The sequence below is a fragment of the Chiloscyllium plagiosum genome, unplaced genomic scaffold, assembly GCF_037043375.1.
Source record: "Chiloscyllium plagiosum isolate Xiang-an unplaced genomic scaffold, Cpla_swu_hap1 HiC_scaffold_9, whole genome shotgun sequence".
NCBI lineage: Eukaryota > Metazoa > Chordata > Chondrichthyes > Orectolobiformes > Hemiscylliidae > Chiloscyllium > Chiloscyllium plagiosum.
Genome location: NW_028270147.1, coordinates 96,589,528 through 96,608,224, shown reverse-complemented (window position 1 = coordinate 96,608,224; position 18,697 = coordinate 96,589,528). Strand labels below are relative to the sequence as shown.

Here is an 18,697-nt window from a genome sequence, read left to right as displayed (position 1 = left end):
AATATAGCCAAATGGAAAGGTTTCAATTAGTGGGTATAAGATATCAGTCGCAGGCAATATACATTGTCAAAACAAGGTGAGAATAGAAAGGGCCTGGGTCCTGATTCAAAGGCATTCTGGAAGGAACAGCGGAGAGCGAGAGAGCAAGCAAGAGCGAGAGAGAGCGAGAGCGAGAGCGAGAGCGAGAGCGAGAGAGATTGATCTGCTGGTGAAAGTCCAACAAAGGTGGCATAGGTTGGACAGGAAATAAGCAGGCAGTACTTCTCAAAAGGGAAGAAAAGTGAGCGACATTAGAGTCAAGGCAAATTGCATTCAGCTCCCAACAGGAAAGAGAAAGATGTCTTAATGAACCTGTCAGAGAAACTCAAGGAAGGCAAATAGGGGAGCTGTGACAAGATGGTACAAACCTGGAATGACAGGAGAAAACAAAGGTGGAGGAGGAGGAGAATAATAATAATCATTTTGGGCAAGGTACATAGCGGCAACCACATACAAGCCTGAAATGGTCAGAAAGGGGCTTTGGCATACACAAGCACGACAGGGTCAAGGAAAATCTATTTTACAAACAATGCCTATGCTTTTCCAAAAAATACATTTCTATAACCACCATGACTTCCTTCCTCTCAACAAACAATTCGTTTTAAGTGAGTGTCATTCATTCTCACATAATCCTTGTATATTTTCACATTAAAAATTCCACTCTAAAAATGGAAACTGGAAGACTATCAGAGGAGGGCTCACAAATTAGTTTTCAGGTTCGATTGTCAACTTTAGTAACACCTCTACTCTTTATGAAAGATGCAACATCATTTTGCTACCAATATCAGAAATGTGAAGCAATAGCAAAAGCTGACAAATTTAACGCACATTCTCAGCACTTTGGCTCTGATGCCTTTGGCCATTTTTAAACTGGAGCACTGAAAGTATATAGAAATCTTGCGAACAGGATGAAGATGTTCAAAAGTACAACTCTTTCTCTACTCAATAACTACCATTAGTTTGGACAGGCGTATACATGGAAGTGAGCACCACACAAGCAAACGGCAAAATCATGCAAGATTCATACCAATGCGTTAAAACTGGAGACTCATTCCAAAGATTACATACCTGATCCATGGGCTGACATATTTGACCACTCATTTGGCAGCAGATATCAACAAGCATCATAAAGAAACAGTTGTTGATATTATTTTCTGGATGACCTGTACATCACTGGAGCAGGTAAGCTTGAATTCAGGCCTCCTGGCTCAGAGATAGGGATACTACCCATGCCACAAGAACCTGCCCGACAAATGCTGATTTTTGTTTTCAAATCAATATGTTCAGAAATGTTTTTACACACCTTTGGAGCAAGCAGGACTTGAACCCAGGTTTCTTGGTCCACGTGTAGGGACACTATCTCTGCATCACAAGAGAACCCACAACAATGGATGAAATTCATTTCACCCAACAAGTTAATTAAGCCAGTCAATAAATGAAAGTTTAAATGATGTTCATGTTCCATGACCAAATGCTCACCCAAATGAGGAAGTTTTTTATTTTACTTAAAATTTATCTTAAAGATCAAGCAAAATTCTTGTCAAACTCTAAATGCTATCTTTAAGATCTCATTTCAGAAGGGGTATCCCTTCAACATTTCTTTTAAAGGTTAATGAATATTTTAGCTACTACTTTTGGTTCACTTAGATTCACTGCGAATTACTCAACTACCAACCTTCACGTGGAAGTCTTGCACCCTTTTCTATCATTCCCACAGTCACAGTGTCTTGCTTCTCAACTGGTCTCATTGGCTACTGTGAACAAAGCGAACCAACTTTTCTTTTTAAAATGTGGGGACAGTATTCCTATATTTTGCCATTTTGCTGAGAAAGGGCATTATCTTAGTACAGCCCAAACAGGCAGGAGGCCCAACTTCCTGAAGGTACTGTCTCAAGTTTTCATTAGATATTCAACCATGATGATGATCAGGACAAGACAATCAAAATTGCAGGGAAGGTGAAATAAAGACAGACTACTCTCACTGGATCTTTCAAAGCCATGGCTATCATCCTTGCTGGGTATAACCTTGAAGGCAAGGATGGATTTTCAATGCACACCTAACTCATGTAACTGTCACCATCAGGTTTTACTGGCTACTTATCCTGGGGACACTACATGTTTGTGCTGCTTAGTTTTTTTCACAACTTTGGTAGCACCCAATGTTGCCATGTGAAACGTACCTTCTCCTAACACCACTCATCAAAACAATTCTCACAGTATGAAATTTTAATTCCACAAGTTCCAAAAGTGCTGCATCTATGTGATAACAACCCAAGTATGAAATGCGACCTTTCAACTTCAAAGGACACTGCTGGCAGTCTATTCAAAGATGCACAATCCAAAATGGACATGTTTCTCACTGTACCAGTTAGTTCTCTGAAGGATATTTTTGTTATATCTCCCCAATGACCTCCCTTTCCTATTTTAGTCCAGCCTCAGTCAGGTAAGTGTTTTGTTGTGGTTCTGTTCGCCAAGCTGGGAATTTGTGTTGCAGATGTTTCATCCCCTGTCTAGGTGACATCCTCAGTGCTTGGGAGCTTCCCGTGAAGCACTTCTGTGATCTTTCCTCTGGCATTTATAGTGGTTTGTCTCTGCCGCTTCTGGTTGTCAGTTCCAGCTGTCCGCTGCAGTTGTCGGTATATTGGGTCCAGGTCGATGTGCTTATTGATTGAATCTGTGGATGAGTGCCATGCCTCTAGGAATTCCCTGGCTGTTCTCTGTTTGGCTTGTCCTATAATAGTAGTGTTGTCCCAGTCGAACTCATGTTGCTTGCCATCTGCGTGTGTGGCTACTAAGGATAGCTGGTCGTGTCATTTCGTGGCTAGTTGGTATTCATGGACGCGGATCGTTAGCTGTCTTCCTGTTTGTCCTATGTAGTGTTTTGTGCAGTCCTTGCATGGGATTTTGTACACTACATTGGTTTTGCTCATGCTGGGTATTGGGTCTTTCATTCTGGCGAGTTGTTGTCTGAGAGTGGCTGTTGGTTTGTGTGCTGTTATGAGTCCGAGTGGTCACAGTAGTCTGGCTGTCAGTTCGGAAATGCTCTTGATGTTTGGTAGTGTGGCTAGTCCTTTGGGTTGTGGCATGTCCTCATTCCGTCGTCTTTCCCTTAGGCATCTATTGATGAAATTGCACGGGTATCCGTTTTTGGCGAATACATTGTATAGGTGTTCCTCTTCCTCTTTTTGCAGTTCTGGTGTACTGCAGTGTGTTGTGGCCCTTTTGAATAGTGTCTTGATGCGACTTCTTTTGTGTGTGTTGGGGTGGTTGCTTTCGTAGTTTAGGACTTGGCCTGTCCGTGTAGCTTTCCTGTATACCTTTGTGGTGAATTCTCTGTTAGGTGTTCTCTGTACCATCACGTCTAGGAATGGGAGTTGGTTGTCCTTTTCTTCCTCTCTAGTGAATTGGATTCCTGTGAGTGTGGCGTTAATGATCCGGTGTGTGTTCTCTATTTCTGTGTTTTTAATGATTACAAAGGTGTCATCCACATATCTGACCCAGAGTTTGGGGTGAATTTGCGGTAAGACTGTTTGTTCTAATCTTTGCATTACCGCTTCTGCTACGAGTCCAGAGATGGGTGAGCCCATGGGTGTGCCGTTGATTTGTTCATATATTTGGTTGTTGAATGTGAAGTGTGTTGTGAGGCACAGGTCCAGTAGTTTGAGTATGCCGTCTTCGTTGATAGGTTCAACGTGCTGTTGTCTGTTCTGTATGTCCAGCAGGTTGGCTATTGTTTCTCTGGCTAGGGTTTTGTCGATAGAGGTGAACAGTGCCGTTACATCGAATGAGACCATGGTTTCTTCCTTGTCGCATCAAGACACTATTCAAAAGGGCCACAACACACTGCTGTACACCAGAATTGCAAAAAGAGGAAGAAGAATACCGATACAATGTATTCGCCAAAAACGGATACCCGCGCAATTTCATCAACAGATGCCTAAGGGAAAGACAATGGAATGAGGACATGCTGCAACCCAAAGGACTAGCCACACTACCATACATCAAGAGCATTTCCGAACTGACAGCCAGACTACTGCGACCACTAGGACTCATAACAGCACACAAACCAACAGCCACTCTCAGACAACAACTGACCAGAACGAAGGACCCGATACCCAGCATGAGCAAAACCAATGTAGTGTACGAAATCCCATGCAAGGACTGCACAAAACACTATATAGGACAAACAGGAAGACAGCTAATGATCCGGAACCATGAACACCAACTAGCCACGAAACGACACGACCAGCTATCCTTAGTAGCCACACACACAGATGGCAAGCAACATGAGTTCGACTGAGACAATAGTATTATTATAGGACAAGCCAAACAGAGAACAGCCAGGGAATTCCTAGAGGCATGGCACTCATCCACAGATTCAATCAATAAGCACATCAACCTGGACCCAATATACCAACCACTGCAGCGGACAGCTGGAACCGACAACCGGAAGCGGCAGATTCAAACCACTACAAATGCCGAAGGAAAGATCACAGAAGTGCTTCACAGGAGGCTCCCAAGCACTGAGGATGTCACCTAGACAGAGGACGAAATGTCTGCAACACAAATTCCCAACTCGGCGAACAGAACCACAACAACAAGCACCCGAGCTACAAATCTTCTCACAAACTTGGTGAGTGCTTTCCAATGACTGCCTCTCCCACATTCTTCCTCGTTGCTCTTTAAGTGGTATTTTTCCTGTAGTAATTACTCACCTTAAGGGTTGTTATCACTGATGGTGAAGTAGCTCAGCCCAAGCTTCTCAACTAACAAAATCAATTCCATGATAATTTGCCATCAAATAAAGTATTGATAGTGTGACAAGCTTATCAACACAATTTACATTTTGACTGCTTTCCTCTATACACACACGCACAGAAACAGTAGTTACAAGATGTGCATAGAAACCTAGTGGTCAAAGCTGACTCCACATCATAAGCAAAGATTAACGTTCGGTTATCTGTGAAACTGACAGTTAACTAGTAGCATTTTGCTGTGAAGGCAAGCCTACTTTATCACAACTTTAAATGATCAGATATTTTCCTTCTCTGCCCCAAGATCTCATAACATAACCCATGTCTCAGGCACAATTGAGGCCTATTCTATTGTAAAATGGCAACCAGTCGGCCAAAATAAAGTGTGATTGATTATTTCTCATATCCAACAGGTTTCTATCAGTAGGTGGTGGAGCGGAAAAGGATGACAGACAGTGAGAGAGACAATGTTTAGCCATTAACGTACATTGACAAAACTCTTTTTAAATGGCCATCATGTACCTTAGCTCTTTTTTTTCCAGTCCACAATAAGATTTATCAGTTTAAGTTACTGACTACTTTGGTTACTGCAGATAATTCAATCACTCCCTTACTTTTTATTCCCCTCAAAGTAGCAGCCTGGTTTTTTTCTCAAGCTTTGAAAAATTTGGCAGCCCAAACTCATTTGAAACACTGGCACAAAAAGAAAATACATCAAATGATAAAGAATATAACATTTCTAATCACTTATCATTGAGTAAAAGTGAAGTCACCATAGCCCTGGATGACAGTAGGGCTGCTCACTCATTGCAGAGAAGGTGGTGGTTTAACCTGAGGGTCACCGCGCCTCAGCTGAGGGACAAGTTTGAGAAGGTGGGACCTTCACAGTAACCTCAGTTGATGCAGGAATCGAGCCTGCGCTGTTGGCATCACAGCACTGCAAATCAGCAATTCAGCCAACCAATTTTTATTACAGCATGTACAACAACATGGGAGAAAGAAACTGTTTCACTAAGCAAGGGTTTGTAGAATGAACCAAGCTGAATGAAAATCATGATTCTCAAAAAAAAAATGGTCACTTAGACTCAGATGTACAAATTGGGAACAGGTCCTTTGGTCCAATTTATCCATGCTGACCAAATATTCTAAATTAACCTAGACCCATTTTCCAGCATTTGGCCCAAACCCCTTTAAACCCCTTCCTATTGATATACTCATCCAAATGCTTGTTTAATGTTGTAATTATAGCTGTCTCCATCACCACCACCTCTGGCAGCTCATTTCAAACATGAAAACGTTGCCCCTTAGGTCACTTTTAAATCTTTCCTCTCTCACCTATGCTCTCTAGTATTCAACTCTCCTATCCTGGGGAAAAGACACTGACTATTCACCCTATTCATGCCCCTCATGATTTTATAAACTTTGAAGGTTACTCTTCAGCCTCTCTCTGTAGCTCAAAACCTTCAACCCCATCAACATCCTTGTAAATCTTTTCTGAACCCTTTCAAGTTTCACAACACACCAGCACTGAATACATTATGCCAAAAATGCCCTCACCAATGTCCTGTACAGCCATAACATGACATCCCAACTCTTATACTCAATGCACTGACCAATAAAGGCAAGTATTCTGAATGACTTCTTCATTACCCTGTCTAACTGAAACTCCATTTTCAAGGAACTACAAACCTGCACCCTAAGGACTCTTTGTTCAGCAACACTGCCCAGGACCTCAGGACCTTAAGTCCTGCCCTGATTTGCCTTATCAAAATGCAGTACCTCACATTTATCAAAATTAATTAGATCAGAACAAGAACACCTGTAGTTTAGAACATCATCCCCATCTATTTATTTATTAAACATGCTAAACCTGAATTAAACCTTGCTTAAACCACACTTGGATACTGTGTGCAGGCTGATCACCATACGAGAAATATAAAAAGAGAAACTGAAGTGAGTACACAGACAAGATTGACAAGGTTGATCACAAATGTGTGGGGTCACGTGTCAGGGAAGGGTTGATAGGTTACATCTCTTTTCTGAAAGGCAGCCAAAAAGGGATGCAATAGAGGTCTTTAAAATGATGAGAGGGTTTAAAAGACTGGATACAGACAGAATGCTTCCTTTCAGAGGGAAAAGCATACCTTGAGGTCACAAGGTAGTCACCAAGAAATCCAACAGGGAAATATGGAAGTTCTGCAGAATTGGATTACAAAAATGAAGGCTGCACAGGGAGTGGTTGAATCAAATATCATACGGGTGTTTAAGGGGAAGATAGACAAGATTAGAGGGAGAAAGGAATAGAGGGGTCAGGGTTATAGATGAGCAAAGGTGACAGAGACTCGAGTGGAGCAGTAACACTGATGTGAACTGATTGGAACAAATCACAGAATCCCTACAGTGTGGAAACAGACCATTTAGCCCATTGAGTCCATAATGACCCTTCGAACAGCATCCCACCCAGGCTCACTCCCCTACGCTATCAGTGTAACCCTGCATTTCCCACGGCTAACTCACCTAGCCTGCACATCCCGAGGCACTATGGACAATTTAGCATGGCCAATCCACCTAGCCTGCACATTTGTGGAGTGCAGGAGGAAACCCACACAGACACGGGGAGAATGTGCAAACTCCACACAGACAGTCGCCCGATGGAGGAATCGAACCCGGGTTCCTGGCACTGAGAGGCAGCAATGCTAGCCACTGAGCCATGGTGCTGCCCTAATAAGGCATGTTTGCATCTTCTATAGTGTATATAATTGTCTTCATAGGATAAAAAGCTTATGCAATGATATAAAGTTGGTAATTCCACCAGGAAGGAAAATTACTGCATTATTTGCATGTACCTCCAGTTTCCCACCACACCCCACTGAAAGGCAAAGCAAGCTTTGCACTAATGAAAATTTTCACACTGCAATCCCATTCTGAGACTGTTACACCAGGGCAATGGTGTAAGATGATGAGGGGAAGAAAAAAGCTGCACTACTTGGCGAGCAGTAACAGTGAGGGCATATTTACGTTTTGCTTCCCACTCGCAGGGTCAAACATGACAACAACCTCAGGTGGGATAATTAGAAACACCATATTCAGCAAACACACTGCCTTTGAAAACAGTCAAATGGATTTCATATATTTATTTCTGCTCAGTGCCACTCTCTCTCATCCTCTCTATAACATCACCAGCTGACAAATGAGATGGTTAGGCTTGCCAACCTTTCACAGCAATATGCCTTATAAGAAGCCATAAGAGATATTACTTTTCATCCATATGACTGCGCATCTTCTTCAGTTTTTGCATGATGCTGCTGGTCTCACTGCCTGAAATCGAAACAGGGGAGGGACTTCGCGTCTCCATATCTGTTTGCAGGGGACTGGAAGTGGGGCTCACTTTAGAAACATTCTCCACTTCTGGTTGTTCTGCATTCCACTGCTCCTGTCGAGCTGGAACCTGAGAATATAACAAGATGGACGCATGGAAAGTTAAGTTTGCTCCTAAAAGGAAACAACTCCAGAATTAGTTGCAGTGAAACACAGATGAGATTCAGAGACTGCTTTCTGCAAATAAGCAGCATCATTTCCTTTCAGGCAGGCAGAGCTTTTCATTTACTGGGGTCAGCAATTTTAATACACAAGTAAACAATGGTATGCGCATCATATCTGGAGTGCTCAAGAGGTACATATTGCAAATTTAGAAGATGTAATGCAGCTTCTAGAATGATAATTTGGTTAAAAGTAAATTATGACTAGGCCTGTAATCCTGCCAACTCCAGCACTCTTGAGTATGGAAGATTAGGGAATACCTAATTTAGTTTCAGGCATTTATGATGATGAAAGGAACTAATATGATAGCTGGAGATAATCTTTTTGTGGTGTGGGAGACCAGAACAAGGGGTCATAATTTTAAAACCAATGTTAAGCCATTCAGGAAAGGCTTTCATATATAGGGTGGTGCGAATCCCAATATTTACCCTTTCCTACCTCTCCCTGCTTTGCCCCATTCAAAAAAATGTTTTAGGCTTTCAATTAATTGTAATTTCAAAACTGAGACACTGATTTTTTTTTGTTTGTTGGGAATGTTTATTAAGGGAAACAGAAACTAAGGCAGGGAGATGTAGATCAATTATAATAGAAGTAAGTGCAAACAGGTGAGTGACTCAACAACCGAGTCCCATTCCTATGCTCATGATCAAGTGCAAAAATGTTTTGACACCTTTGTAGGATATGCTGATAACAGGTTGGAGCCAGATTGCAGGGAGCGAAAGAACAGGAGTATACATAAATTGGGCTGAAAGCTCCATTTCTTGTGCTGTCACTTCTACAGAATGCAGAACAAAACTCGATATCGATGAATACAAAGGATGGTATTCTCGGCAGCAGCAGATATTCCAGCACATACAGATTTTAGGTTGCAGAGATTTGGTCTCCACAAAAATAAACATGTGAACATATTATCAACTTAATATTTTACAGAAAAGATATAAGAATGGTTTGTCTGCTATTGAGAAACATCAACTTGAGCCTCGGTACTTTTATTAAGTTTTATTTATATTGTAATAATAATATAGATTAGAAACCTTGCTGATAGCAAAATTGGATTGAAAGTGATCACCCCTCATTAATGCTGCTGAGTAAGTAATTCCTTACTTTCGGAGTAACCTTGCATTGAACAGTTCGGGAAGGTAGGTTGTTTGCAAATGGCGGGATACTAACCAACTTGCTCTCCCCAGCTGATTTGAGTTTCTCCTGAATTTTGATGGTGGTCTGGCGCATACGTTGAATCTCCTCCTGCTGTTTCAGAATCATCTGCCTTTCCTTGTGAGCAGCCTTGTTGGCTTCTTGAAGACGCTTGATTTCAGCCTGTGATGAAATTGGATGCAATGTATTACCATGTTAGAGACTAACCAAACACGCCTTTACATTGTCAATAAATTTATTTTGACAACAAACTACAAACAAAAATGAAGTCAGGACACACAAGCCACAACCCATCAACTTATAAGTTGCAGAGTTTCCAGGTGGCACTGTGCAAGCTTTACAAAATATAATGCTTGGTCTTGATGAAAACTTTGTTTTTTTACAGACAAAATGTTTGTGCAACACTAATTCAAACAGACAAGTACTCCAGGTGGAAAATTATCATGAATAGTAACTCATTCTTTTTCGACAACTGATGTCTGAGTGAGCATTTCTGATTTTATTTCAGAAGGTTGCTTTCTGATCTGTCAGGATTTGGAGATGCCAGTGTTGGACTGGGGTGTACAAAGTTAAAAATCATAACACCAGGTTGTAGTCCAAAGGGTTAACTGGAAGCACTAGCTTTCAGAGCGCTGCTCCTTCATCAGGTGGTAGCAGAGTACACAATTGTAAGACACAGAATTTATAGCAAAAGTTTAGTGTGATGTAACTGAAACTATACACTGAAAAATACCTTGATCGCTTGTTAAGTCTCTCATCTGTTAGAATGATCATGTTAGTTCCACTTTCATATCTAAATCACAAAACTTTTTTTAAAAAAGTTACATTTTCAGGTTAACTTTAACAATTGGTGTCAGCCCAGATAATGTGTTGGAGTGGTGAGTTAACCTGAGTTCTGAAACCTGAAATACTGTCCTCAGCAGCCAAGTACTTCACAGGAGAGAAAGATGATGAACAGATAGACTTCCACTCTCGAGAATTGCGTATTAGCTCTTGCTGCTGAGCAAGTTGGAAAGTGTGCCTGTGTTCAGTGAATACAGAATCTGGCAAATCTGTAATTGGTCCAACAGCAAATAATGTAACATCCCATGTCTGCGTGACACTGCCTACAGATTGGCAACACCTATGCCAACAAAAATCAGCAACTTGTTGCAACCATCACTATATTTTTCTCATTTTTGGTTTGGAACTATGAGCTCAAGTTAAGAATTGAACTTTGAGAAGCAACTCGTTTTAAAACAAAAAAAGGGGAGAATGTCTGCTGCCCTGGAAAGATAATGCAGATTAATTACTGGTCTAAGAACACTCCAGATGTTTCAGCACCAGGGCGCTGCTGTGCTCAGAGGCTAGTTGGACGTGAAATTAGACAATCTAGGAAGGACCGGTACTGCCAACTAGTGAATGTTGAAAAAGTGGTGGAAAACAAAGTGAATTGGTTCTGACTGGGTTTTGGGCAGGAGGCAGTTTTGGTTTGGACTTCTTCTGGACTGGTTGTCCTTGGTTGCTCTCTTTAGTTATTTTCCAGTGATTGACTTGTTGAAAGTTCTGAGGAAAAATTCCCAGACTGTAAAAAAAAAAGTTAAAGTCTCCAAAGGTCTGTGGAAGCCACTTGCATTGACCGGTGATTTTGGAAATCAAGTCCTATGTGCCTGTAATATGACTCAACCAATGATTTCATGAAGGCATGATATGCAGCAGATAGTCATTGAATGGGAAAATTGCAATTCATGTCTTTTCTTTTCTAGTTTACCCATTAACTCTGTCAGTTGGTTTGTAATTATAGACCATGAGCCTTACTACTGTTGTAAGCAAAGTTTTGGAAAGGATTGTAAGAGATAGGATTTATAATCATCTAGAAAGGAATAATTTGATTAGGAATATTCAACACTTTTGTGAAGGGTAGGCTGCGCCTCACAAATCTTAGAGTTCTTTGTAAAGGTGACCAAACAGGTGGATGAGAGTAAACAGTTGATATGATGTGTATGGATTTCACTGAATCGTTAGATAAGGTTCCCCATGTTCGGCTATTGCACAAAATACAGAGGCATGGGATTGAGGGCAATTTAGCAGTTTGGATCAGAAACTGACTACCTGTAAGATGACATAGGGTGGTGTTCATCGTACAGTTGTTACTAGTGGTGTGCCACAAAGATCAGTTTTGGGGCCACGACCGTTTCTCATTTTTATAAATGACCTGGATGAGGGCTTAGAAGGATGGGTTAGTAAATTTGCAGAAGACACTAAATAGTCGGTGGAGTTGTGAACAGTGCGGAAGGATGTTGCAGGTTACAAAGGGACATAGATAAGCTGCAGAGCAAGGCTGAGGGGTAGCAAATGGAGTTTAATGTGTATAGTGAGAGATTATTCACTAGAGAAGTAGTAACAGGAATACAGAGTACTGGGCTAAAGGCAAGATTCTTGGTAGTGTAGATGAGCAGAGAGATCTCATTGCCCATGTGCATAGATCCCTGAATCAGGATGAGAAAATTGTAAAGAAGGCATATGGTGTGTTAGCTTTTATTGGTAGAGAGATTGAGTTTCAGAGCCATGAGGTCATGTTACAGATGTACAAAACTCTGGTGCGGCCGCACTTGGAGTAATGCACACGGTTCTGGTCACCGTATTATAAGAAGGATGTGGAAACATTGGAAAGGGTGCAGGGGAGATATACCAGGATGTTGCCTGGCATGGAGGGAAGGTTTTATGAGGAAAGGCTGAGAGACTGAAGGCTGTTTTTGTTGCAGAGAAGGTTAACAGGTGACTTAATAGAGGCATACAAGATGATCAGAGGATTACATAGGGTTGACAGTGACAGCCTTTTTCCTCAGATGGTGATGGCTAGCACAAGGGCACATAGCTTTAAATTGAGGGGTGATAGATATAGGACAGATGTCTGAAGTAGGTTCTTTACTCAGTAGTAAGGGTGTGGAATGCCCTGCCTGTAACAGTAGTGGACTCACCAACATGAAGAGCATTTAAATGGTCATTGGATAACCATATGGATGATAATGGAATAGTGTCGGTTAGATGGACTTTAGATGAGTTTCACAGGTTGGTGCGACATCAAGAGCCGAAGGGCCTGTACTGCACTGGAATGTTCTATGTAAGTAAGGTTAATGTTCAAAGAAGATTGACCTTGCATTGTATATATTAATTTGATTTCCTTACAGTCCATCTGCATTCTGTTAAACTTGTTTTATTTTTGTTTAAGTTCTAACCTTGGTGTCCAAGTGTGTTATTGCTAAAGTCAGGTTAGGAACAATTGAGCAATTCTGAGAGTTAGTTAATATCTCAATTTCACTGTGTTCTAACTTGTGGTAGTCTTGCTAATTTGACTTGGCTTGTAATTTGTCTCAAACTTCAAATTTGCAATTGATGAATATGACAGGACAAAGGGAAAACCATAAAGGTGGCTTTAGGACAAAGTAATATGAAACAAAGAGACAGGGCAATGTTTTAATCAGGCTCATGGCAGCAACTCACCACCTTTTCCAAAGCAATTAGGATTCCAAAATAAGTGATCACCTAAACAGCAATACCATGTCTTGTAAGCAGTTTTAAAAAAAAACAAACACATAAAGGGCAAGGGGGAAAGCAAGGGTGAAAAATGAAACTTTTAAATGGCAGTAAATGTTGCATCCATTACCTTAATGTCATAAATTAAAGACAAGTCAAGGGCACTTGACAACCAGCCATAGCTGGTTGTATTGTAAGAGCTCATTCATTGCAATAACAAGCAAGCAGCTAATTTATTTCACATGGAGGGATAAGGCAGGGGGAAAGTCAACAAATTCAAAATACAACAAGTTGCCTAAAATGCATTGTGGCCTCATTGTACAATCATTCTTAGAGTCATACAGTCATAGAGATGCACAGCACAGAAACAGACCCTTCGGTCCAACTCGTCCATGCTGAACAGATATCCTAACCCAATTAGTCCCACTTGCCAGCACTTGGCCCATATCCTTCTAAACCCTTCCTAATCATATACCCATCCAAATGCCTCTTAAATGTTGCAATTGTACCAGCCTCCTCCACATCCTCTAGCAGCTAACTCCATACACGTACTACCCTCTGTGTGAAAAAGTTGCCCCTTAGGTCTCTTTTATATCTTTCCCCTCACCCTCTAGTTCTGGACTCCCTGACCCTAGGGAAAAGACTTTGTCTATTTACCCTATCCATGCCCTTCATAATTTTGTAAACCTCTATAAAGATTACCCCTCAGCCTCAGACGCTCCAGGAAAGACAGCCCCAGCCTGTTGAGCCTCTCCCTATAGCTCAAATCCTCCAACCCTGGGAACATACTTGTAAATCTTTTCTGAACCCTTTCAAGTTTCACAACATCTTTCCGATAGGAAGGAGACCAGAATTGCACGCAATATTCCAAGTGGCCTAACCAATGTCCTGTACAGCCATAACATGACCTCCCAACTCCTGTACTCAATACTCTGATCAATAAATGCAAGTGCACCAAATGCCTTCTTCACTGTCCTATCTATCTCCACTTTCAAGGAGCTATGAATCTGCACTCCAAGGTCCCTCTGTTCAGCAACACTCCCTCAGATCTTACCATTAAGTGTATAAGTCTTGCTCAGATTTGCTTTCCCACAATGCAGTACCTCGCATTTATCTCAATTACACTCCATCTGCCACTTCTCAGCCCACTGGCCCATCTGACCAAGATCCTGTTGTAATCTGAGGTAATCTTCTTCGCTGTCCACTACACCTCCAATTTTGGTGTCATCTGCAAACTGACTAACTATGCCTCTTCAGCTCACATCCAAATCATTTATATAAATGACCCAGCATCGATCCTTGTGGCACTCCACTGGTCAATGGCCTCCAGTCTGAAAAACAACCCTCCACTACCACTCTCTATCTTCTGCCTTTGAGCCAGTTCTGTATCCAAATGGCTAGTTCTCCCTGTATTCCGTGAGATCTAACCTTGCTAACCAGTCTCCCAGGGAGGACCTTGTCAAATGCCTTACTGAAGTCCATATAGATCACATCTACCACTCTGCCCTCATCAATCCTCTGTTAATTCTTCAAAAAAAAACTTACGCACAAAGCCATGTTGACTATCCCTAATCAATCCTTGCCTTTCCAAATACATGGACATCCTGTCCCTCGGGATTCCCTCCAACAACTTGCCCACCACTGACATCTGGTTTGTCCTTATCACCGTTCTTGAACAGAGCCACCACGTTAGCCAACCTCCAGTCTTCTGGCACCTCACCTGTGACTATCAATGATACAAGTATCTCAGCAAGAGGCCCAGCAATCACTTCCCTAGCTTCCCAAAGAGTTCTAAGGTACACCTGATCGGGTCCTGGGGATTTATCCACCTTTTTGCATTTCAAGACATCCAGCACTTCCTCCTCTGTAATATGGACTTTTTTAAAGATGTCACCATCTATTTCCCTACATTCTATATCTACCATGTCCTTTTCCACAGTAAATACTGATGCAAAATACTCGTTTTGTATTTCTCCGCCTTGCTGATCTTTGAAGGGGCCCTACTCTCTCCCCAGTTACCCTTTTGTCCTTAATGTATTTGTGAAAACCCTTTGGATTCTCCTTAATTCTATTTGCCAAAGCTATCTCATATCCCCTTTTTGCCCTCCTCATTTCCCTCTTACGTATACTCCTATGGTCTTTAGACTCTTCTAAGGATTCACTCGATCTATCCTGTCTATACCGGACATATACTTCCTTCTTTTTTCTTAACCAAACCCTCAATTTCTTTCGTCATCCAACATTCCCTATAACTACCAGTTTTTCCTTTCACCCTAACAGGAATATACTTGCTCTGGACTCTTGTTACCTCATTTCTAAAGGCTTCCCATTTTCCAGCCGTACCTTTACCTGTGAACATCTGCCCCCAATCAGCTTTTGAATATTCTTGCCTAATACTGTCAAAGTTGGCCTTTCTCCAGTTTAGAACTTCAACTTTTAGGTCTGGTCTATCCTTGACCATCACTGTTTTGAATCTAATAGAATTATGATCCAAAGTGGCCCCAAAGTGCTCCCCCACTGACACCTCAGTCACCTGCCCTTCCTTATTTCCCAAGAGTAGGTCAAGTTTTGCACCTTCTCTAGTAGGTACATCCACATACTGAATCAGAAATTTTTCTTGTACACACGTAACAAATTCCTCTCCATCTAAAGCCGTAACACTATGGAATTCCCAGTCTATGTTTGGAAAATTAAAATCCTCTACCATAGGCACTGTATTATTCTTACAGATAACTGAGATCTCCTTACAAATTTGTTTCTCAATTGCCCTGACTATTAGTGGGTCTATGATACAATCCGAATAAGGTGATCATCCCTTTCTTATTTCTGAATTCCACCCAAATATCTTCCCTGGATGTATTTCCAGGAATATCCTCCCTCAGTACAGCTGTAATGTTATCCCTCATCAAAAACACCACTCCCCCCTCCTCTCTTGCCTCCCTTTCTATCCTTCCTGTAGCATTCTCAAGGTTTGATTAATAATCCTCCCCTTACTCTGCACTACTGAAAATAATCATAGCAAAGCATTGCCAGTAGGAAAATCTTATTCAGAAACATCATGGCATGGAAATGTATCCCTAAGCACAGCATATACTTTACATTCAGCAGCATTTCAAGGAACAACTTGATCGTCAGTAACAAAAAAGGTTTGCAACCAAATCGGAACCTTGGGGAAACATGCTCATTCATGAAGTATTAGTGGATAGCCTGACATTTTCCCTGGCATTCAGTGGGTCATACCTGCTCCTGCTGCAGCCTGAGCAGAAGCCCACGTTGTCTCTTACGGATGGGTGGCATCTTGTCATCTTCTCCCTTGTCTCGAAGGCGTCTGGTTAGAGAACATGGCAAAGTCACATGAACATAGAACATAAGAGCACACTACAGGCCCTTCAGCCCTCGTTGCGCCGAACTGTAGACGCAATCTGAAGCCCATTTATCCTACACTATTTCATTTTCATCCATATGTTTATCAAATGATCATTTAAATGCCCTTGAAGTTAGTGAGTCCACTATTGTTGCAGGCAGGGCATTCCACACCCAAACTACTGAGTAAAGAACATATCTCTGACATCTGTCCGATCTCGACCATTCCTCAATTTAAAGCTATGTCCCCTTGTACTCGCCATCACCAGCGGAAAAAGGCTGTCTGTCCACCCTACCTAACCCTCTGAACATATGTCTCAATTGTCACCTCTCAACCTTCTTCTCTCTAATAAAAACAGCCTCACGTCCCTCAGCCTTTCCTTAGAAGACCTTCCCTCCACACCAGGTAACATCCTCGTAAATCTCCTCTGAATCCTTTCCAAAGCTTCCACTTCCTTTCTATAATGCCGTGACCAGAACTATACGCAATAATTCAAGTGCTGCCACAGAGTTTTGTGCAGCTGTAACATGACCTTGTGGCACCGAAACTCAATCCCTCGACCATTAAAGGGGACACATCATATGCCTTAACAAACCTATCAACCTGGGTGGCAACTTTTGGGGATCTACGTACATGGACACAGATCTTGCCGCTCAACTGTACTACCAAGAATCTTACCATTAGCCCAGGACTCTCTATTCCTGTTGCTCCTTCAGAACTGAATCACCTCACACCTTTCTGCATTAAACTCCATTTTCCACCTCTCAGCCCAGCTCTACAGCTTATCCAGATCCCTCTGTAATCTGCAACATCCTTCAGCACTATCCACAACTCCACTGATCTTAGTGTTATCTGCAAATTTGCTCACCCATCCTTCTATGCCCTCATCTAGGTCATTTATAAAAATGACAAACAGCAGATCCTTGTGGTACACCACTCGTTACTGAACTCCAGGATGAACATTCCCATCAAACACCACCCTTTATCGTCTTTCAGCTAGACAATTTCTGATCCAAACCACTAAAATCACCCTCAATCCCATGCCTCCGTATTTTGTGCAATAGCTTACCACGGGGAAACTTAAATCCCTTACTGAAATCCAGATACACTACATCAACCGCTTACCCTCATTCACCTGTTTGGTCACTTTCTCAAAAGAACTCAATAAGGTTTGTGAGGCACGACCTACCCTCCAGAAAACGTGTTGACTATCCCTAATCAACTTATTCATCTCTAGATGATTACAAATCCTACCACTTATAACCTTTTCCAACACTTTACCCACACTGAAGGCAGACTCACTAGTCTATAATTACAAGGGTTGTCTCTATTCCTGTTCTTGAACAAGGGGACCACATTCCTCCAGTCTTCTGGCACTATTCCTGTAGACAATGACGACGTAAAGATCAAAGCTAAGGGTTCTGCAATCTGTCTGGCTTTCCACAGAATCCTAGGATAAATCCCATCAGGCCCAGGGGACTTATCAATTTTCACACTTTCCAAGTTTACTAACACCTTCTCTTTGTGAACCTCAATCCTGTCTAGTCTAGTAGACAACAGCACTGTATTCTCCTAACACTTCTTCCAGTGTGAATACTGATGAAAAATATTCATTTAGGGCTTCCCCATCTCCTCTGACTCCACGCAAAACTTCCCACAACTATCCTTGATTGACTAGAGAAAGATTAGGGCCATTCTTTTATTCCTACTAAACCTATAGAAAGCTTTAAGTTTTTCCTTGCTCCTATCTGCCAACGAACTTCTCATGTCCCCTCCTGGCTCCTCTTAGTTCTCTATTTTGGTCTTTCCTGGCTAACTTGTAACTGTCAAGTGCCCTGACTGAGCTTCACATCTCATCCTAACATAAGTTTTCATCTTCCGCTTGACAAGAGATTCAACTTCTTTAGGAAGTACACATGGTATAATGATGCACTAATTTACGACAAACTTGAGTAAATCTGCCCAAGGAGATCACACATTTTCACCACTGCTGAATTAGCAACTAAACCAGAAAGAGAATGATCAGGGTTTAAGATTTTGTTAAACAGCAAATCCTTCTTGATATTTTATAACTTTAATGCCCCTCCATGCTTGTCAAACTCAATTTGGAGAAAATTTATTTCAACAAGGTATTGTTTTATTCTCAAAATTAAAAAGGGTATTTTAAAAGAAAATCTGGAAATAAAAAGTTGGTGTCAGTAAAAGTGTCCACAAAGATGCTAAACAGCCATTAAAAACCTAACTAATTCATGAACGGTGTTTGAAGGAGGAAATCCTCAGTCCACAACTATTCTGGCATATGTGACTAAAGTATCATGGCAGCGTGGTT

At 41.6% G+C, this 18,697-nt stretch overlaps 1 protein-coding gene across 7 annotated transcripts in view; it reads right to left on the bottom strand.

The window, feature by feature from the left end:
- Positions 1-18,697, bottom strand: part of cep350 (centrosomal protein 350) — a 142,259-nt gene that overhangs the window by 42,312 nt on the left and 81,250 nt on the right. For all 7 annotated transcript variants that reach the window (XM_043699939.2, XM_087990930.1, XM_043699938.2 and 4 more), the window contains 3 exons: positions 16,245-16,332; positions 9,504-9,650; positions 8,051-8,241 (listed from right to left, as the gene is read on the bottom strand). In XM_043699939.2, the coding sequence (XP_043555874.2) occupies positions 8,051-8,241; positions 9,504-9,650; positions 16,245-16,332 (426 nt within the window). The remainder of the gene's footprint in view (positions 1-8,050; positions 8,242-9,503; positions 9,651-16,244; positions 16,333-18,697) is intronic.